The sequence below is a fragment of the Mobula birostris genome, chromosome 9 (assembly GCF_030028105.1).
Source record: "Mobula birostris isolate sMobBir1 chromosome 9, sMobBir1.hap1, whole genome shotgun sequence".
In the NCBI taxonomy this organism is placed as follows: Eukaryota; Metazoa; Chordata; class Chondrichthyes; order Myliobatiformes; family Myliobatidae; genus Mobula; species Mobula birostris.
The window spans coordinates 29825630-29847554 of record NC_092378.1 but is presented as its reverse complement, the minus strand read 5'-3'; the positions used below and the strand labels follow the sequence as shown (position 1 = coordinate 29847554).

At 41.9% G+C, this 21925-nt stretch overlaps 1 protein-coding gene across 4 annotated transcripts in view; it reads left to right on the top strand.

Annotated features, from left to right (window-relative positions):
* LOC140202624 (synapsin-3-like) overlaps nt 1–21925 on the top strand; it is a 344209-nt gene that overhangs the window by 84191 nt on the left and 238093 nt on the right. For all 4 annotated transcript variants that reach the window (XM_072267691.1, XM_072267692.1, XM_072267693.1 and 1 more), the window contains exon 3: nt 18021–18078. In XM_072267691.1, coding sequence (XP_072123792.1) covers nt 18021–18078 — 58 coding nt within the window. The remainder of the gene's footprint in view (nt 1–18020; nt 18079–21925) is intronic.

Here is a 21925-nt window from a genome sequence, read left to right as displayed (position 1 = left end):
CTGGTTCAGGAGTCCTAATTGTTGTAGGATAATAACTGTTCCTGAACATGGTGGTTTGTGACCTACGACTTCTGTACCCTCTGCCCAATGGTGGAGCAAGAAGAGAGCATGGCCTGGATAATGGATGCTGCTTTCTTGTTGCAGTACTCCATGTAAGTATGGAGGGAAGGGCTTTGCCTGTGATGGACTAGGCTGTATCCACCTCTTTCTGTTCCTGGGCATTGACGTTGCCATAACAGGCTGTGATGCAACCAGGTAGGATACTCACTACTGTGCATTGAAATAAGTTTGTCAATGTTGTTGGTGACATACTGAATCTACACAAACTTCTGAAAAAGTAGAGGTTCTGGTCCCAAGACTGATATGTTAATTCCTTGGTATTTAAAACTACTGACCCTCTCCATCTCTGATCTAATGAGAACTGGCTCATGGACTTCCAGTTTATTCCAACTGTAGTCAATAATCAGCTCTTTGGTTTTGCTGACGTTAAATGAGAGGTGGTTGATGTGGCATCATTTAGCCAGATTTTTAATCTCCCTCCTATATGCTGATTTATTACCACCTTTGATTCATCTAGCAACAGTAGTGTCATCAGTAAGCTTAGATATGGCATTGGAGCTGTACTTAGCTGCACAATCATAGGTATAAAGGGAGAAGAGCAGGGGGCTAAGCACACAGCCTTGTGGTGCAGTTATGCTGGTGGTGAGTGTGGAGGAGATTTACTAGCTGGTGCCGATCTGTGAGGAAATCAAGGATTCATTTGTACAGGGAGCTCTTAACATCCAGTTCTTCGAGGTTCATAATACACACAATATGCTGCTGGAACTCAGCAGGTCGGGCAGCAATAATGGAAAGGAATAAAGAGTCGACATTTCGGGCCGAGACCCTTCATCAGGACTTGTAAAGAAGAGGGAAGAAGCCAGAATAAGGTGGTGGTGGTAGGAGAAGTACTACAAGCTGAAAGGTGAGAGGTGCAGCCATGTGAGGGGGAAGGTAGGTGGGTGGGTGGGGTAGGAGGGATGAAGTAAGAAGCAGGAAAATAATGGGTAGCAAAGGTAAAGGGCTGAAGAAGAAGGAATCTGATAGGAGAGGAGAGTGGACCATGGGAGAAGGGTGAGAAGGAGGGGCATCAGAAGGAGGTGACAGGTAGGTGAGGCGAAGGAATAAGAGGGGAGTGAGAATAGTGAATGGAAAAGAAAAGAAGGTGAGCAGAGAGTTTACTGAAAGTTGGAGAAATTGATGTATGTGCTGTCTGGTTTTGAGGCTATACAAATGGAATACAAGGTGTTGCTTCTTCAAGCTGAGAGTGGGTTCATTGTGGAGTAAATGAGGCCATGGACCAACATGCTGAAATGGGAGTGGGGATTGGAATTAAAATGTTTGGCCACCAGGAAATCCTCCTTGTTGCGGATAGAGCGAAAGTGCCTGAAGAATTGGTCCCCCAATCTAAGTCGGTTCTCACTGATGTAGAGGAGGCTGTTAGCCATGGTGATGAGTTTTGAGGGGATGATAGTATTGAATGCTGAGCTGTAGACAATGAAGAGCATCCTGATGTATGCATCTTCATTGTCCAAATTTTCCAGAGCTGAGTGATGAGCCAATGAAGTGGCTCCAGCTGTTGCTCTGTAAGCAAATTGGAGTGGATCCAGGTCATTCCTCAGGTAGTTCTTGAAGCACATCATCACAGTGGATATTAGGGGTTCCCAACTTGTGTCCATGGACCCTTTGCTTAATGGTATTGGTCCATAGCATAAAACGGTTGGGAACCCCTTGGTGCTACTGGATGACACTCTTTGAGGCAGGATACCATATTATTCTTGGGAATCGATATGATTTATGCCTCTTGAAACAGATGGGTACTTCAGATTGCTGAAACAAGAGGTTAAAGATGCCCGTAAACACTCCAGCCAGTTGATAGCACAGGTTTTCAATGTTCGACCAGGTACACCGTCTGGGCCAGATGCTTTCTGTGGATTCACCCTCCTGAAGGAGTATCTATCGGCCTCAGAAACTGAGATCACAGGGTCATCAGGGGCTGTGGGGTTCTTGAAGGTGCCTTTATGTTCTTCTTCTGGTCAAAGGGAGCATAAAAGGCATTGAGTACATCTGGGAACGAAGACTTGTTGCCACTTTATGCTGCTCGGTTTTGCTTTGTATGGAAGTGATGGCATTCCAGCTGTGCCACAGTGGTTGATTAAGTTTAGTCTGGAATTCCTGTTTTGGATGGCAAATGGCCTTCTTGTTGTGGACAGAGCGAAAGTGTTTGAAAAACCCATTCGATGTCAGGTCCTGTTTTCCACCATTGATCTAGCTCTAAGCAAATTATGAATCTCTTGGTTCATCCAGGGCTTCTGGTTGGGGAAGACTCTGAATGGTTTCATAGGGGGACACTCAACCACAAGTGTCTGTATGAAGACTGTAACGTTGTGGTCTTCTGAAGAATCCTTGAACACGGCCAGTCCTTAATAGAAGGTACAGAAATAACACTGCTGAATGTTTATGCTCCTCCAGGTTGTGAATGGTCATTTTATAGACACATTTTTGACCTAACGGTCAGTTCTCAAGGGGTAGTAATTTGTGGAGGGGATGTTAATATTAGATTAAATCCTGTATTAGATTCTTCAAGAATAGTTACTCAGAGTAAACCTCTGACTCGGAAAATTAATTTATTGATGGAGGAGTTGGGAATTATAGATGTGTGGAGGGAATTACACCCCACTAGTAAAGATTATACACATTACTCTTTCCCTCATTCAGCCTATTCAAGGATAGACTATTTCTTCATCTTTAATACAGATAGACTAAGGATAAAAAACTGTAATATTGCAACAGTTGATCTGTCGGATCATAGCCCAATCTCTATGTCTCTAATCCTGGAAAGGAAAATGAGGAAAACACTATGGCGGCTAAACTCACTTATACTCAATAACCCAAAAGTAATGGAGAGATTAAGGGGAGAAATCAAAGAATATCTAGACCTTAATGACGCGGGAGAAACATCACCAGTGATCTCATGGGATACATTGAAAGCTGTACTGAGAGGGAAAATTATTTCCATTACCACTCACATGAAAAAAATCAATGCACAAAAATTAGCAGACCTTCAAGGAAAATTAAAACAACTTCAGGTTGTAGATAGCAACAAAAGTAATTCAAATCTAAAACAGGAAATTAGGAAATTGCAAAGTGAAATTGACGTATTTATACGTTGGAAACTCAAAGAAATTTTCTTTACCTGAGACAAAAGAATTATGAAGTAGGAGGTAAATCAGCTAGATTATTAGCATATAAATTACGGAAACAACAAGCAGACAATACAATTCATAAAATAAAGAATCCAAAGACAAAGCTTGTGGAGAGTACAATAGGGAAAATTCAAGAGAGTTTTGAAACATATTATCGAGAGCTGTACTCCCAAACCCGGGCCCCCAATGAGCCCTAAATAGACAGCTTATTGAATTCTTTAGATCTACCTAAATTTACAGATTTACAAAATGAAAGTTTATTAGAACCAGTAACTGCCAAAGAACTGAACGTAGCCATCTCTAGGTTAAAGGCTGGAAAGTCCCTGGGTTCTGATGGGTTTATCTCAGAGTGGTACAAGTCCCTGAAGTCACAGTTAGCCCCTTTACTACTTAACACCTTTAATTGGATCTTACAGAGAAGAGAAACTCCACCTTCCTGGAGAGAAGCGATTATTTCAGTTATTCCTAAAGAGGGTAAAGATAAACTAGAATGTGGCAATTATCGGCCAATTAGTGTTCTTAATTTAGATTACAAACTATTTACATCTATATTAGCGCGCAGATTGGAAAAGCTTTTACCTGGCCTAATCCATTTAGACCAGACTGGATTTATTCAACAAAGACGAACTCGGCCAGTCCACTGACTCCAAGCAGTCCTGTAGCCCTCAGCTGCTTCTCATGACTGGCTCTTTGCTCTCTTTACCTCTTAAATGTCTGCCTATATGCAGGTTGGAGGGGGGTAGCCAAATGGTCCGATTTCCTGAAGTGCAGTTGAGGGGTGTAACATTAGGTAGTGTAGCAGTGGTTGAGTGTGTTGGGTCTTCTGGTGCTGCAGGTGATGTGCTTATGGTAGTTGGGCAGAGATTTTTCTAGGCTAGGCTGATTGAAGTCACTGGCAATGATGTGAAAAGTGTCAGGTTTGGTGGTTTCATGTTCGTTAATCATGGCACTCAGTCATTCTTTGGTGTTATGTAAACTGCAGTCGGGATCATAGCGGAGAACCCTCTTGGTAAGTAGAACAGTCGGCACTTAATCATTAGGTGCTCCAGGTCAGGAGAACAAGAGTTAGATAAGACTGCTACATCTGAATACCATGAGGAGTTTATCATGAAGGAGGTGCTGCCACCTCTGCTCTTTCCTGATGTCGCCTGTTGGACTTGTTCACTTTCAATAAGGGTGTTTAATGTACACTTTTAATAAGGGTATTCGGTTAGAAGTTCTATATTTGCCATGTGCCTTACAGAAAGGTTTAGGATTGTGTTGGAAGCAAGACAATAACTAACACAAGGTATGTGTTGACTGCAGTCAGTATACATGGCGGATATGTTTGTCTGCCGGAATGGCAGGAGAAGATTTTGCTGCCTGCCTTATATTTTGAAAGAGTGGAGGTGCTCCTGAATGCAAATTATATCAACTTTCCAAGGAGGACTCTGAACTAAACCACATGGCAATACATGGAAATAGCAAGGTGATATCGCTACTATTATTAGGGATGGAGATGAATGAAAGGCTATTTAATTTGTGAGCCACAGTTTTTATAATATCCTGAAAAGATTTATTTAAGTATGTGCGACCAGGAGAGATGGCTGGTGAATATGTTATCAGTTAAAGATACTGGGTGAAAGTTGAAATGTTCACACTTTTCCAATGCCATTTGCAATGGGGTAGTTTGGTGTGCAGGATGGTATTCGAGCAAATACAAGTAAAACTGTTTGACATGCAGGACATTGACAAATATAGGAAGAGCACTGGTGAATATTAAATGCGTTTTGCTTGGGGCACAATCCTGAGTAGCAGGCAGGAAATGAGCCTATTGAAATAGCAATGGCAGTGAGCTGAGTTATGTGGATCTTCAATTAAAGGCTTTAGGTCACACGAATACCACAAGCTGGAAGTGATGAAGGTGGAAAAGGCAGGAGGCCTCGCTATGGCTGTTATGGAAGCCAGCTTGTGTCAAGATGTTTGCTTTGGATGACCCTTTGCCTTAATACCACCACATAGGGCATATTGTGCAGGTGTGTGTGTCCTTGCAGAAAACAATTGTTGGTAAACTACGTAGTCGCTGGCAAGGGATAGAAGTGTATTGTGCTTGTTGGGGTATCGTCCATCTGTTGGATTTGGATAGGAAAGCGGTAGAGTTGGGTAGCTTTTCCCTGCAGATGTAGAGGAATTAATTGAAAAGCTCTATGATTATTATGCACATTAATTCTGCTGCAGGTTGGTTGAATAGAGGGCAAGATGTGTACTGAAAATATTTCAAACTTTTTTTGGGAAGTCACTGTAAGTTGATAATAGGTATTAATGCAGGAGAGACTCTTCAGATTCTGGAGGAGATAGACTGTGGGGTTGCCAAGGATAATTGATGAGTCCAATTAATTATCATGGTTATGGATTACAACCATGGACCCCCAACTGTGGCCATGGGTAAGATCACTTCAGTTAAAGGACTACAATAGTGCCAGGCTGGGCAATGAAGAGATCTTGGAACTTCACAACTTGAAGTTGCACTTGGCCCCAAAAAGGCTACTGATTAGGGCTTTGAGATAGACTTAAAAAGTCCTGAGCTCACCGACATCAACACATCAGTACACGGCGGTTTGCACAGAGTGACCAGAACACTAATAGCTACTGTTTCATTATCTAAGCAAGCGGAAGAAGGTAAACATGGGAGAACTGACACATGTAGGTGATTCTGTGAGGGAGGGTACGCTGATTTTGGAATGGGTAGCGATGGACTGCCACCAATAGAGATGGAGTCTAACGGGAGCCCTTCTGAAGAGGAGAGTGCAGCTTGAGCCAAAAGGTGAGAGGCACAAAGTCAGAAATGGGAACGCTGCATGAAGTGGTTGAGCGCAGCAGAGATTGCTAGAAGATCGATTAGCATAGACACAATGGCTAGGGTGGAATTGGATGATGATGCTTGAAGTGTTTTACTCACAGGCACAAGGTTGTTGTGCGAGTTGGGGATATCGATGTGTAATAAACCTAGGGGGACATCAAAAGAATTATTAGAGTGTTTATTTAAACCTTGGGATTTGCAGAACAGTGAGTAGGTCAGAAGAGGATTTTGATTTTCATTTTTAGAAATGAGACAGACAGTTCACCGAAGTGTTATGACAGCAGCTGTGCCATTGCTAGAATCCACTAGATATGAGAGGAACAGCCTGACATGCGGTGTAGTAGTAAAGCTGATTTGAACAAGTTTACTTGTGCTGCTGTGCTGGGTGTGATTGGATATGGTATGTAGTCTTTGAGACTGGTGCTGTTCACACAGCTACTAAATGGCTCTAACCAAAAAAAGCATCGTCAACAGAGTCCTACAGCATGGAAACAGACACTTCAGTCCAACAGGTCTATGTTGACCAAGATGCCTACCCAAGCTAGTCCCAATGGCCTGTGCTTGGCCGATATCCCTCTAAACCTTTTCTATTCATGTACCCATCCAAATGCCCATTAGATGTTGTTATTGCATCCAACTCAACCACTTCCTCTGTTACGTATATGGAATGAATTGCCAGATTGGCAGGAAACAGAGAGTGGGAATAAAGGGATCCTATTCTGGTTGGCTGCTGGTTACCAGTGGTGTTCCACAGGGGTCCGTGTTGGGGCCGCTTCTTTTTACATTGTACATCAATGATTTGGACTATGGAATAGATGGCTTTGTGGGTAAGTTTGCTGACGATATGAAGATCGGTGGAGGGGCCGGTAGTGCTGAGGAAACAGAGAGTCTGCAGAGAGACTTGGATAGGTTGGAAGAATGGGCAAAGATTTGAAGAAGGCGAATGCAATGTTGGCATTCATTTCTAGAGGAATAGAGTATAGGAGCAGGGATGTGATGATGAGACTCTATAAGGTGCTGGTGAGACCTCACTTGGAGTACTGTGGGCAGTTTTGGTCTCCTTATTTAAGAAAGGATGTGCTGACGTTGGAGAGGGTACAGAGAAGATTCACTAGAGTGATTCCGGGAATGAGAGAGTTAACATATGAGGAACATTTGTCCACTCTTGGACTGTATTCCTTGGTGTTTAGAAGAATGAGGGGAGACCTCATAGAAACATTTTGAATGTTGAAAGGCATGGACAGAGTAGACGTGGCAAAATTGTTTCCCATGATGAGGGAGTCTAGTACAAGAGGGCATGACTTAAGGATTGAAGGGCACCCATTCAGAAAAGAGATGCGAATAAATTTTTTTACCCAGAGGGTGGTGAATCTATGGAATTTGTTGCCACGGGCAGCAGTGGAAGTCAAGTCATTGGGTGTATTTAAGGCAGAGATTGATAGGTATCTGAGTAGCCAGGGCATCAAAGGTTATGGTGAGAAGGTGGGGGAGTGGGACTAAATGGAGAATGGATCAGCTCATGATAAAATGGTGGAGCAGACTCGATGGGCCGAATGGCCGACTTCTGCTCCTTTGTCTTATGGTCTAAGATTCCTATTAAGTGTTTCACCTTAAACCTATTCTGTCTATTTGTTGATTCTCCAACCCTGAGATAAAAAGTGTGCATCCACTTTATCCATGTCCGTCAATATTTTATACATCTCAAATACGTAACTCCTCAGTCTCCCACACTCCAGGGAATAGAGTGCTAGCCTGCCCAACCTCTTCCTGTAACCCAGTCTCTCAAGTCTTGGCAACATCCTCATAAGTCTTTTCTGCGCTACTTCCAGCTTAATGGCATCTTTCCTATAGTGGGATGACCAAAACTGAGCATGGTGCTCCAAGTATGGCCTCACTAATGTCCTGCAGAAGTGAAAATTAACATGCCACCTTCTATACTCAGTGCTCTGACTGATGAAGGCCAACATGCAAGAAGCCTTCTTCATCACCCTGTCAACCTGTGACACCACTTTCAGGGAACTATATGGTTGTACTCCTAAGTCCCCCTCCCTGTTCTCAATAATTCGCGAAGCCCTACTACTCATTGTGAAATTTGACTTCCCAAAATGCAACTCCTTGCACTGAACTAAAGTGAAATCCATTTGCTATACAAAATTCAAAGATCAAAGTAAATTTATTATCAAAGTATGTGTGTATTATTATGTACTACCTTGAGATTCATTTTCTGGTAGACATTTACATGAAAAAAAATTACAACACAATTATATGAAATAGCATATACAAACAGACAAAAGCTGACAAACTGCAGACATTCCACTTCTCTCGGAAGTTCCGGGAGCCTCCCGCATATTAATAGCAGCTCCCTGACGCCCGCAAATTATACACAATATCCCGGAAATGAGAGGGAGAGCAGGAGTGGGAGTGAGCATCCTGATCGGTCTCTCTGTGCTAAGTAGACCTATCAGTTTTCTCTGTGGGCGGGCTTTACAGTCGACCTCTGTCTCTCCATCAGTTCAGTTTAGTGTTCTGCACCGCCATGGCAGAGTGTTTCAAAAAAAGAAAATATAAAATGTACTTCACCCCAGACTACACTGAAATGTACCCCTGCCTAATAGGGGTCAAAAATAATAACAGTGTTGCTCGCTGCACTGTTTGCAACAGTGACTTTTCTATTGCCCATGGTGGGTTAGGACTATAAAAGGCATGTTGAGGTGAGTTTAACATGTGTCATTCATTCATTAGCATAGCTAATGTTATTTAAACTAGCTGGCCAGCTGCTAAGGAGCTACTCTATTATGTCCTACGTGATGAGGCCAGACTCCCTGTAGGCATGGTTAAAGTTGTAATAGAATTAAAAACGACTCCATGATAATATATAAGTACATATTTTAATGTCACATTTTCTGCCTATACCCAGTTTACAGATTACAGATTGGTTTACAGATTAGACAAAATCACTAAACAAAGTATTACATAAGACAATATAATAAGGATACACCTTATGCTTTTATTTCTTTCAGGGACCACAACATATTAGGGAGGCTAATCGCAGGGAAGGCTGCTCAAGTATTTCACAGTTCTTTTCAGCAGAGCCACATCACAGTACAAGGAAAGTTTGCAAAAGAAATAGAAAAGCTATTTGCAATAGCACTGAGATTGCCAACAAAATACTCAACAAGGAATATATATATATATATATATATATATATATATATATATATATATATATATATATGTAAATAGTTTCAATATGCGTCAAATGAATTGTTGTGTTCTTTCATAATCAAATGTCCCATATACATGCGCCCTTGGAGGTCAACCGGGGGGTGGGGGGGGGAGCGGGGGGAGGTATATGGGGTTGTGAGGCAGGGGTGCTACCTCCCTGAAATGAGTTTTTGCAGGGTGGGATGTCTGAAACTGTGGAAAAGAAGAAAAGCTGCAAATAATACTGAGAACATGAGTTGTAAGGAATCCTTGAAAGTGAGACTGGAGGCTGTAGAATCAGTTCAGAATAGTGGTGAATGAAGCTGGTTCAGGAGCCTGATGGTTGTAGGTTAATTACTGTTCCTGAGCCTGGTGGTAAGAGACCCAAGGCTGCTGTATCTATTGCCCAATGGCAGTTACCCAAAGGGGCCTGGATGGTGGGGTTCTTTGGTGATTGATGCTGCTTTCTTGTGGCAGTGCTTCAGCAGAGAGGTAGGATTTGCCTGTGATGGAGTGGGACGGCCCAACACTTTCTGTAGCCCACTTTCCTCAGCACACTTACCCAGCTGATCAAGGTCCTGCTGTAATTCTTGATAGCCTTCTTCACTGTCTACAATCCCACCTATTTCAGTGTTATCTACAAACTTGACAACCATGTCTTGTACATTCTCATCATAATTGTTGATATACAACTATTTCCCAAGAGCAGGTCAGAGATTCTCTGTTCACAGCTATGCATAGTTAATACAACTTTTAGTACAGAATAAGAGGTTTGTCATGTGGTAAACTAATTGGAAAAATCATTTATTATGTTTCTCAGAATCAGAAGCATATAGTTTGGTGTTAAACTTTGTTATTTAATCTAAGAGGATTAGAAAATAAGGAGGTTTATGTTTAGCTATTTGTATTGACTGTATATCATTTTATTGTGAGGAATTAGTTGTACAATTTTACATTTTGACAATAGTCAATAGAATAATGAACGTGGCTAATTTGTTAATACTTTTCCGATGGTAAAACAGTGAGTTTCAGTTTATGTATAACTATAAGAAACACGTGCACATTGTGGATTGATTTTTTGATACACTGTAAATATTAGTTACTGCTTCGTTTGTTGTTGTTTAACTTCACCAAAAAATTGTTTGGTTAGAAGCTCTATCTTTGTACTTGCTTAACTGAATGGGAATATAAAATCTATGGATGTTAGAAGTTGCATTTATGATTTTTGTGAAACACAATGTCTATGCAAACTGGGAGCGTTATGTTATGTGAAGTCAAATTAATAATTAACATGATGAATAGAAGTCTAAATATACAATGGGTTTGACTTTGACCTCTTAATTTTGGTTGCTTGGTCAAAATTTAGCTTGGTTGATGAAATGGATAAGAAGACTCCTGTCTGAGCAGGTTCAAACTAATCTCTCTTTCCTCCTATCTGATCTTGAACTCTGATTTAGATAGTGGCTCAGAAATAAATTTGGTAAATTGGTTTATTTTCACATGTAGGGAACTACAGTGATAAACTGTTCATACAGATCAATTTGTTACAACAGTGCAATGAGATCGTGCAAGGTAAGACAATAACAGCGCAGAATAGTGCTGCTGTACAGATGAAGTGAAGTGCAGGTGGACGGACAGTAAGGCAAAAAGAACTTTCTGCACAATTGACCTCTTTGAAACATAGCCACTGTTATATAGGTAAAATATGAGTTATTTTCTGCTCAGCAAAGCAGAAATATTTCCCTCTCCCACCACCCCTGGCCCCAGTGAAATGAGTGATCATGCACAAGAAACAATCTTGATCAGAGCACAGGGATAGCACCAGGCTCTCTTCAAACATATAGTGTCTTTGCTATCCATAAGGATGGCAAATGTAGATGTTACTCAATTATCAGACCAGACTGTAGCTGTTCATTTGTGCATAATAATAGGGAGCAAATGACACTCTGTCAGATAGGAGGTCACTTCTGAGGCAAGGCCAGTATCAGGAACACCCGTATTGGACTTCCAGAGCACACGCTGCTCCCCAGGGAATGCCTAATGCTCACACAGAAGTATAATACGTGAAGTGTTTCATCCTCTGTCACTATAAACTGATCAGCACAAGCATTCATCAAAAAAGAAAAAGAAAGATACTGAAAACAGAATACTTAACATTCAACTCTCAGTGCAGAAACATGGTAACTTCAACCCTGTGCAGTGTCTGCATGATGAAAGGCTATTCTGGTGGCCTTTCAGAAAACATTGAACGCTGGTTACAGAGGGGCCTTGTGCATGCCTACAATTCTAAGTATGTCTCTTTGTTGTTGTTACTGCCATTGTGATAAACAAGATCAGAGTGAACATGTCCTGAATTCCAATTTGCTTCCCTTCATTCTTGGCACGTTTACCCCTGATGCTGTCAAAGTCTTGTAAAGAATCTTAATCCATGTGCAGACTGAACATGTGAACGCAGGAGCTGACAGCGAGGCTTCTGTGTAAGGGCACTCGACCATGGCATTTATGTTGCTGGTGCTTTCAGAGTGATTCAAACATTTCTCATTGTACCGGCAACTGAATCGCCTCCATTAATACAGCCAGCTGGCCTCTGCAGCAAACTCCACTCCAGGCATGCCACATTCAAACAGGTTAACTCAGGGGGAAGTATGTAGACACAGGCTAAGACCTAATAATTACAGCCAAGATAATTCCATATCGAACAGACTGATCCTGAGTGAATTTAATTGTTCTGTTAGCTTATGCCTTGTATGTTATAATAAATACAGTCTGTATTATATATCATGATAAATACTGAAAGCAGCACGCTGTATTGAAAAATAGAAAACATTTGTACTTTGGGTGCCCATAGTGCTAGATTTCTGTGCAATTAATGCACATGCCTTTACAGTGCAAGCTGTGGCATCTGCAAGGATGCTCATAAGATCATGCTGCACTTGGGTGTGGAAGTCAAGGGTCACAGACCTGCTTCCAGAAGGTGTAATAAGGTTGAATAGTGTCTGTGTTTCTACTCACACTTGTTGGAAAGTTAATGCTGAACCCATGTAGATTCAATGTTCAAGATAAATTTATTATCAGCGTACATATATGTCACCATATACAATCTTGACATTCATTTTCTTGTGGGTACACTCAATAAACCCATTATAGAATAGAATGCATGGCCAGGTAGTTAAGGATTTGGTCTAGTAATCTGAAGGTTGCTAGTTCAAGCCTCAGCTGAGGCAGCGGGTTGTGTCCTTGAGCAAGGCACTTAACCACACATTGCTCTGCGACGACACTGGTGCCAAGCTGTATCGGCCCTAGTGCCCTTCCCTTGGACAATGTTGGTGGCGTGGAGAGGGGAGACTTGCAGCATGGGCAACTTCCGGTCTTCCATACAACCTAGCCCAGGCCTGCGCCCTGGAAACCTTCCAAGACGCAAATCCATGGTCTCACGAGACTAACGGATGCCTATAAGAAAAATAAGCATTATAGAATCAATGAAAGACTGCACCAAATTGGGTGTTCAACCAGTGTGCAAAAAAAACAAACTGTGCAAATACAAAAAGAAATAAATAATAATGATAAATAAATAAGCAATCAATATTGAGAACATAAGATGACGAGTCCTTGTAAGTGAGTGCATAGGTTGTGGGAACATTTCAATGATGGGACAAGCAGAGTTGAATGAAATTATCCCATTTGGATCAGGAGCCTGATGATTGAGGGGTTATAACTGTTCCTGAAACTGGTGGTGTGAGTCCTGAGGCTTCTGTACTTCCTTTCCGATGGCAGCAGTGAGAAAGTGTGCTCAATGGTGGAGAGGGCATTTCAGAGATTTAGTGAAACCATCCACTACAGAATTAATTTGAGCTTTCGGATATTAGGAATAAATGGCTACACCTCAGAGAGGTGCGCTGCACTCTGTGGCCAATGATGAAATGCAGTTAGATTTGGGTCTACTAATTCCTTGAGTGTCGCTGTTTGTCACATTTCCTCATTGACCCTTGGGCTCCTACATGATTCCAGTGAAGCTCAGTGAAAGATTAAGGAACATTATATAGGTATTTTACAACCTTATGGACCTTGAGTTGGCTCAGCTTTCTCAATTACTCTCATTTAAACCTCCTTGGGAACTATTTTTTCTTTAATGGTTTATACCACCACCACTATTTTTCTTTTGGGCTGTCATGCTATTTCTCACTTAATGTTTCTTGCTTTTCACCCTGTGTTGACTTTTGTGTTTTACCTTTTGCAATGTCTGGATCCTTGACTTCCTGACCAATAGACATTGGGCTCTTTGACCAACTTCACTTGCTCCAGAGCAGAACTGGCTTCATGGCTGTGGGCTCGCTTTCTGGAACTCTGTGGTTCATGTTCTGTGTGTTATTCATGTACTTTTTTTTATTGTTTTCATGATTTGTTCTCTTTTTCTTTTTTTTTGTAATTTTTTTTATTGAAGTTCATCATCAAATGAACATTTCCATAAGATGTATTTCAGATATTGTACAGATATATCATATAATCATATTTGCCACAAATCTCCACGTGATATTTATCTGAGGTATACACCTATAAAAAAAGAGAGGAAAGAAAGAACAAGCAAAAGGAGAAAACTATGTACAAGTAGGGAGTGATCTTTTTTTTGAACAACATATTCATTGATTTGTGAGAGTAAAATCAGGCCTATGAGGTGTTATGTAGTTGAACCATTTTTCCCAGTATGAATCAAATTGTTCCAATTTATAATTAACAGATGCTGTTATCTTCTCCATTTTGTAAATGTCCATTGTAATTTCCATCCATGCATTTGAAGTTGGGCTCTCCCGTGATAACCATTTCCTGGTAAAAGTCTTTTTATCAGCCACCAGCAGTATATTCATTAAATATTTATCTCTTTTCAACCATTCTTGAGGTACATACCCAAAATATATGGTCTTACTTTCTAAAAAATGTCTTGTAGGGCATTGTGTATCCCACTCCAATAGTCTTTGATAACGGGGCAATCCCAGAAAATATGATAATAGTTTGCATTTTGATTTCCACAATTTCTCCAACCAATAGGGAGGTTACTATCATAATGGGATTTCTGAGAGGGTGTAATAAAATATCTTATCAAGTTTTTCCATCCAAGCTCCCTCCATTTCTGTGAACTGGTACACTTCATTGATACCTCCACATTATTGTCCATTCTTCCTCAGATATAGTTATCCCTCTTTCCTTCTCCCATTTTGTTTTAATGTATGAAGTCGAATGTGTTTTAAGATTTGACAAACCCTTATACACACTTGAAATGATTCTACTACTGTTATCTGAATTATATGCTTTTCTAAATAGCTCTATCAAACATGTACTTGCCTTGGTTACATTTTTTAACCCTCCTATTAACATATTGTTGCATCTGTAGATACTGATAAAAGTCTTGTTTTTCTAATAAGTGTTTCTCTTTAAGCATTTCCAAACTGTTGTTCTGTTTTTCAGACATTGGGTGTTTGGCGGTCTTTGTTGGGTGGGTTTTTTAATGGGTTCTACTGTGCTTCTTTGCTTTGTGGCTGCCTGCAAGAAGACAAATCTCAAGGCTGTATACAGTACACATACTTCCATAATGCACTTTGAAATTTGTGATCAGTAAATGTAACAGCAAAACTTCTGCCACAATTAACCTCAATACCAGTGTTCCCAGACTGTGGAAAAGGCACCATCTCCCCGGCCCTACACTCGAAAGCATTTGAACAATAAATACACCTATGTTGGGCTATTGTTTATTGATTACTGCCCTGACTTCAGTACTATTATTTCAAGCAAATTCATTTCCAAACTCCCAGAGCCGAGTCTCAGCACCTCCATTTACAAATGGGTCATTGACTTTCTAAATCAACAGACCACAATCAGTAAAAACTGACAGCAACACTTAAACCACAATTATTCTCCACACCATTTATTCCCATAAGGCTGCATACTCTGCCTCCCACTCTATTCCCCATACAGTCATAACTCTGCAGGCAGATTCTGCTCTAATCCCATCTACAAGTTGGAAGATGGTAACACTGTGGTGGGCCAAATCTCAAATAATGATGAATCAGAGTTCAGGAAGGAGGTAGATACACAGTGTCATGACAAAAATCTTTCCCTCGATGTCAGCAAGACAAAGAGCTGGTCATTAACTTAAGGAAGGGAGTGATGCACTTGCTCCTGTCTACATCATCAGTGGTGAAGTTGAGGGGGTTGAGAGCTTCAAGTTCTTAGGAGTGAACATGACCAATAGTCTGTCCTCATCCAAACATGTTTATGCCATGCTCAGAAAATTCACTGGTGCCTCTACTTAAGATTCTGATTTGCGTCCTCTCAGACCCTTCTTAATGATGTACCATAGAACGCATTCTATCTGGATGCATTATGGATTAGTATGGCTACTGTTCATGACCAAATTAGAATTGACAATACATGTGGACTAAGATGTTAACTGTCCTGTGCTATCACCAGTGGGATCATCAGTTGATCTGCCACCTGTCTTCAGAAGTTTCGGCCCGCTTATGATCAAGACTCCCTCGAGGTGGTAGGCCAGCAGTGCTAAAGCACCACCTCCCACTGGTGAGCTTAAAAACTTGGCAGCTTCCTCTGTCAGAGTTGTTGGTCGCTTCCATCCAACAGATAGTCTACTCTTCAGGTGTCTATGCAACTACTGAAGGGTTTGCAAAAGATGTATACACTATCCAGCTATCTGCCCCTCTGGACGTACTTGGTCCACACCCATGCTGATCCTGTCTCTGCTGCCTCAGCTACAGCCCTGCTGGTTGACTTGATCTCTCTTCTAGTGAAGCCAAGGTCACGCAGCCACTTCTGGAAAGGTTGTAGATGCTGGTCAGCCCATCATAGAAACCAACACTCCTCCATGAAGTTTGTCTACACCCTTTCACTGTCTCATTGAAGCAGCCAGGATAATCAAAGACTCCACCCATCCCAAACATTCTCTCTCCTCCACACTTCAAATGAGCAGAAGATACAAGCACCCGAAAGCACATACCATCACTCTCAAGGGCAGCTTCTGTACCACTGTTATAAGATGAGCTCTATAATCTTACCCTAGTAAATTAAGATGAACACTTGACTGCACGGTCTACCCCATTATGTCCTTACACTTCATCGTCTACCTGCACTGCACCTTCCTTATAACCGTAACACTTTATTCTGTACTCTCTTAGAAACACAAGGGATTCTGCAGATGCTGGAAATCTAGAACAACACACAAAAGTGCTGGAGGAACTCAGCAGGTCAGGCAGCGTCTATGGAAGGGAATAAACAGCGCACGTTTCAGGCTGAGAACCTTCAGCAGTACTGGAAAGGAAGGGGGAAGATACCAGAATAAGGAGGGTAAGATGGAAGGGAAGGAATGTGAGCTCGAAGGTGATAGGTGAAGCCAGGGGTCGTGTGGGAGGCGGGAATGAAGTGAGAAGCCGGGAGCTGGTGAGTGGAAAGGCAAAGGGCTGAAGAAGATGGAATTTGATAAGAGGGTAGACTGGATCATGAGGGAAAGGGAGGGAAGAGGGGCATTAGGGAGAGGTGATAGGTAGGTGAGGAGAAGAGGTAAGAGGGAAGCCAGAGTGAGGATTGGAAGAGGGAAGATGGAGGAGGCATGGCAGAGAAATCAATGTTCATGCCATCAGACTGAAGGGTACCCAGATGGAATATGAGGTCTTGCTCATCCAGCCTGAAAGTAGCCTCATCATTGCAGAAGAGGAGGCCAAGGACTGACATATCAGAATGGTGATTGGAATTAAAATGGTTGGCCACTAGGAAATCATGCTTGTTGTAGTTGAAGTGAAGGTGCTTGTCAAAGTGGTCCTCCAGTCTACATCAAGTCTCACCGAGGGTTTCTCCCTCCACAGGTGCTGTCTGACCCTGTTCGGCATATCTAGTTCTTATTCCAGACTTTCATCTTGTTTTGCCTTTGCTAACTGATTTTCCTTGGGATTAAGTGATTACTGATCTGTGTATTTCAAAGCTGTTTGTGGAAACACTAGATGAAAAATTTCAGAGATGCAAACCTGTTTTTTCCACTGATTTTGGTGGAATCCACAGGAAACATGGTCTGCATTGATTATGTAAGGTTCATGTACTGTACCGATAAGTACATACATTTCAGCTTCTCTGAAAGGTGAGACAGTCGGAGGGTGAATATTGTTGGAAGAGGGAGTAAGAGGAGGGATAAGACAGGAAATAGCTGTGGACAAGGAGACAATGTGCATGTCAAGCAAAAAATAGATGGGGGAAAGGGAGGAACTAGAGTGTAGGAAATAGAGAACACAAACAGAATGTGGAAGGGTGGAAATGTTTGGGAATAGAACAGTGAAAAATTTAAAAAATGCCACCTACCGCTCTCCAAAAAGGAAAGGTAAAGAAAAATAAAGGAAAAGTATTCAAGACTAACAGAAACAAAAGAGCCTGTACATTTTCTGAGCTAGTATGTGCCACTTTGTGGGAAATGATGCTACATTGTTTCTGCAACTATATTTACATAAAGATATTCTGGTCATTAGTGAAAGGCTTCTGTAGATTTCTACACAAAATCTCTGCCTCCATCTCAGCTCACTTGCTGCTAAAGTAATCATTCATGTTGTTGTTATTATTTCCTGACTAGGAGGGAACGCATAGCTGGAGTAAAGTTAATTGCAATCTCCGCCACCGTTGACTTGAATTGTTACACGTCAGATAGCAATCTCAGCATTTGACTTCCTTCTCATTTCTCTTTCCAGGTCCAAGTATTTCCGTGGCAAGAAGGTTCTGGAAGAATACGAGATACGTTTAGAGCAGGTCTGTTCAAATTCACTCAACCAAGTGACTTGGGAATGGAAAAGGCTGAAATGGGTGAAAAGGAAGGGAAGTAAGCGAAATAAAGAAGGGATGAAAAGATTGGGAATGGAACAGGAAAAGCTGATGAACTGCAGTATTTAAATACTGTGTTGAGGTCTCAGGCCTCAGAAACTCAGCAGAGGTAAAGGTCCATACTGATTGCTATATCAGGTACTGGAGGTACCCTTGAATCCACTTCTACACTTTTAGGTGAACAAGATACCATCCACCCGTCCTTTTTCTTGTGCCTGAACACTTCTCAGCTCAGCGTTGCCTCTCCTCCTGTTGCAATTTGGTGCAAAAGAGGCCCAGGCTGAATAAAGTGAGGAGTTTGTGAGGAACCTGTCACTATAGCATTCTCCAAATCTTTTTAAAACCAGTCTACAGCTGACAATAAAACTCATGGCAGGTTGCAGTAAAGATTACCTTCCTCGAAAGCATGAGCTCAGAGAGTCATGGAACCAAAAAGGACAGAAATGAGAGCTTCTGCCCACATTTCCATGCTGACCAGAGAACATCTGACAGTACAGCCCAGGAAGAGGGTCTTTGACCCACAGTGACTGAACTGAACACAATGCTGAATTAATCTAAATATCTTCTTCCTGCCCGTGATCCCTCATTCCCTGCCTATACATGTGTCTACCTAAGAGCATCTTAAACACCACTGTCATATCTAATTCCATTATTACCTCAGCAGCCGTCCCCAGCACCTAGCACTTACAGTGTAAAAATAAACTTCCCCTGCATGGCCCTTTCAAACTTTACCCCTCTCACCCTGAATGCACATCCTCTAGTACAAGACATGTATACCCTGGGGAAAAGTATCTGTCTGTCTACCCTGTCTATGTCTTTCATAATTTCATAAAATTATGTTAGGACTCCCCTCAGCTTCCAGTGCTCCAGAGAAAACCATCCAAGACCTTGTAGCTCATACCCTCGAATGTATACAGCATCCTGGTAAACTGAGGCTTTGTAAGACATTGGTCTAACCACACATGGAGTATAGTGAGTAGTTTGGGCCCTCTGCCGAAGGAAGGGTATGTTGGGATTGGAGACGGTCCAGAGGAAGTTCACAAGAATGATCATGGGAATGAAAGGGTTAACATACGAGGCGTGTTTGTTGGCTCTGAGCCTGTACTTGCTGGAGTTCAGAAGAATGAGGGGGGATCTCATTAAACCTATTGAATATTTAAAAGCCTAGGTAGAGTAGTCCCTTTAGAGCAGAGATGAGCAGGAATGTCTTTAGTCAGTGGGTGGTGAATCTGTGGAATTCATTGCCACAGATGGCTGTAGAGGCCAGGTAGATTTAAGGTGGAGGTCGATAGGTTCTTGATTAAAAAGGGGTCAAAGGTTATGTGGAGAAAGCGGAAGAATGGGGTTGAGAGGGATAAATGTCAGCCATGATGGAATGGCAGAGCAGACTCGATGAGCTAAATGAACTAATTCTGCTTCTATGTCCTATAGACTTAAAGCTCTTCAATCTTTCCGAAGCCTCCACAATCTTCCTGTAATGAGGTGACCAGAATTGCACACAATGCTCCGAAGTGTGGCCTAACCAAAGTTTTGTACAGCTGCCACATGATTTCTTGACTCTTATATTCAGTGCTTCAACCAATGAAATCAAACGTGCAGTATGCCTTCCTTACCACCCTATCTACGTCTGTGGCCTCTTCCTGTGGGTTGTGGACTTAGACCACAGAGCCCTCTGTACAAGAGTGCTGTTGAGGGTCCCTTTATACTAAATATCCCAAGTGAGAATAACTCACGCTTGCCTGGATCCATCTGCCATTTTGCCTCCCATACCTGTAATTGATCTGTACCCCAATGTATCCTTTGACAGCTCCTTACACTGTCCACAGCTCCACTGAGCTTTGTGTTGTTTGCAAACTCACTAACCCACTGAGCTACATTTTCATCCAAGTAATTTATATATGTCACAAAAGACAGTGGCCCATAACTGATCTGTGCAGAACTCCACTGGTCACAGACCTCCATTCTTCTATTGGCAAACCAATTCCGGTCAAGTCATCATGGATCCCTTTCCAGTTTCTCCTCATAACTGAATCATTCCATCCCAGGCACCATCCTCTGCATCTTCTCTTCCATGGTGGTTGGACTGGATGATCTGAGAGGTTTCAGACGTATCCTCCACAGTTTATCCATTTGAATTGGGGGTTTGTCATCTAGTCCAGGATCAATCTCTCTCCCTATGGCCTTAGACCTCAGCTGAGGGGAGCTACACCGAGGCCCCTTCAAGGTAAAAGTAATTCCCTGACCTACACAGTGAGCTGAGAGGTTGGCTGCTTAGGATCGTAAACACAAAATAATCTGCAGACGCTAGGGTCAAAGCAACACTCACAACACGCTGGAGGAACTCAACAGGTCTGGCAGCATCTGTGGAAAACGTTGACCGATCTTTTCCACGGATGCTGCCTGACCTGCTGAGTTCCTCCAGCGTGTTGTGAGAGTGGCTGCTTAGGATGTTCCCTTGCCCCCACCTTCTGAGGAAGTAGTGGGAAGGAAAAGCAGGGGTGGAACCTAAGCAATCCTTGATTTGATACTATTTTAGTTGCCTGTTGTGGCGATCTGCCAGAAGGTTTTCCGAGTTGAGATTGTGCGACTTGGGACCAAACAGAATATTTAAATATTGCTGTTCCTCAGAATTCCCAGCTCAATGGATTCCTTGTCATCAAGTACAAACATTATTAACTATTTAAGATGTTCACTTTAAATAAATAATTTTGTTCAGTTCCTTCCCTTGGCTCGGTTAAATTGGGTGCTGGTTATATTGAATGGGTTGCAGCAGAAAGCAAGTTTTATTTGTGGTTAACAGAATCCTGACCCAGGCAGGGTACCTCTGACAAAGCACTTGCTGTTTGACTTCAACTATTCATGTACCTTGTCGAAAACAAGTTCTCACTTCCAGCAAATCTTTAACAACACCAAAACTCCTTGCTTCTCGGGTTATCACGTTACAATCAAGCTCCTTCCCCAGACGGGTTCAGTTTGTCTCAAGATATCATAAAAAGCGATCTCCATTTTTATCAGGTGTGGACAAATAGTGGTTTGGATTTCAGAAATGAAAGGGAACCAATGCACCCCAACCCTATCTAAGTCAGCACAGGAGTTCGGTGATGGGCTGTTTTCATAAGATAATTTAAAATGACAATTAACCCTTTGTGTCCTGATGCTCGGTGAATTGCAAGATTAAAGGCATGATTCGTGAGCTTCTGGTGACTAAACTGGGACTTCTAGTTTAGAATTAGCTTCAAGCACCGTTGTAATTGTGCACTGCACTATTGCAAAGCACACTTTCATGATTTGTTTTTGCATTTCTTTTCTGTTTATTCATTCACAGGTTAAGGCTGTTGCTGGCAAGACCACTTCTGTTATCTTGCCCCAATCACCTTTGAACTAGGTATTTCTTGAGGGCATGAATCTGAGGGCAGCTATGAATCAACCAGACTCCTGTGAGTCTGAGATTACCTACAGCTTAGCCTAGGTTAGATTTCCTGACCTGAAGGAGTCTAGTGAATCAGGAGGGCTTTTCTAAAGAGTTTTGATAATTCTGGGGTCACCAATACTGATATTAGCTTTTCATTTCAGATTTATTTACTAGTTTAGTGTGTTTCCAACTGACCTGGAGGAATTTGAACCTTGGTTGAAAGCTCTATACTTTAACAACTGGATGCTAGTTCAGTAACTATTACCAGTTCATAGTAATTATCCACTCACTATATTTATAAGATGTTAACTTGAGGAAGTTTGTAAGAATTTGTAGACTCAAGCTATATTTGGAAATTCTGGT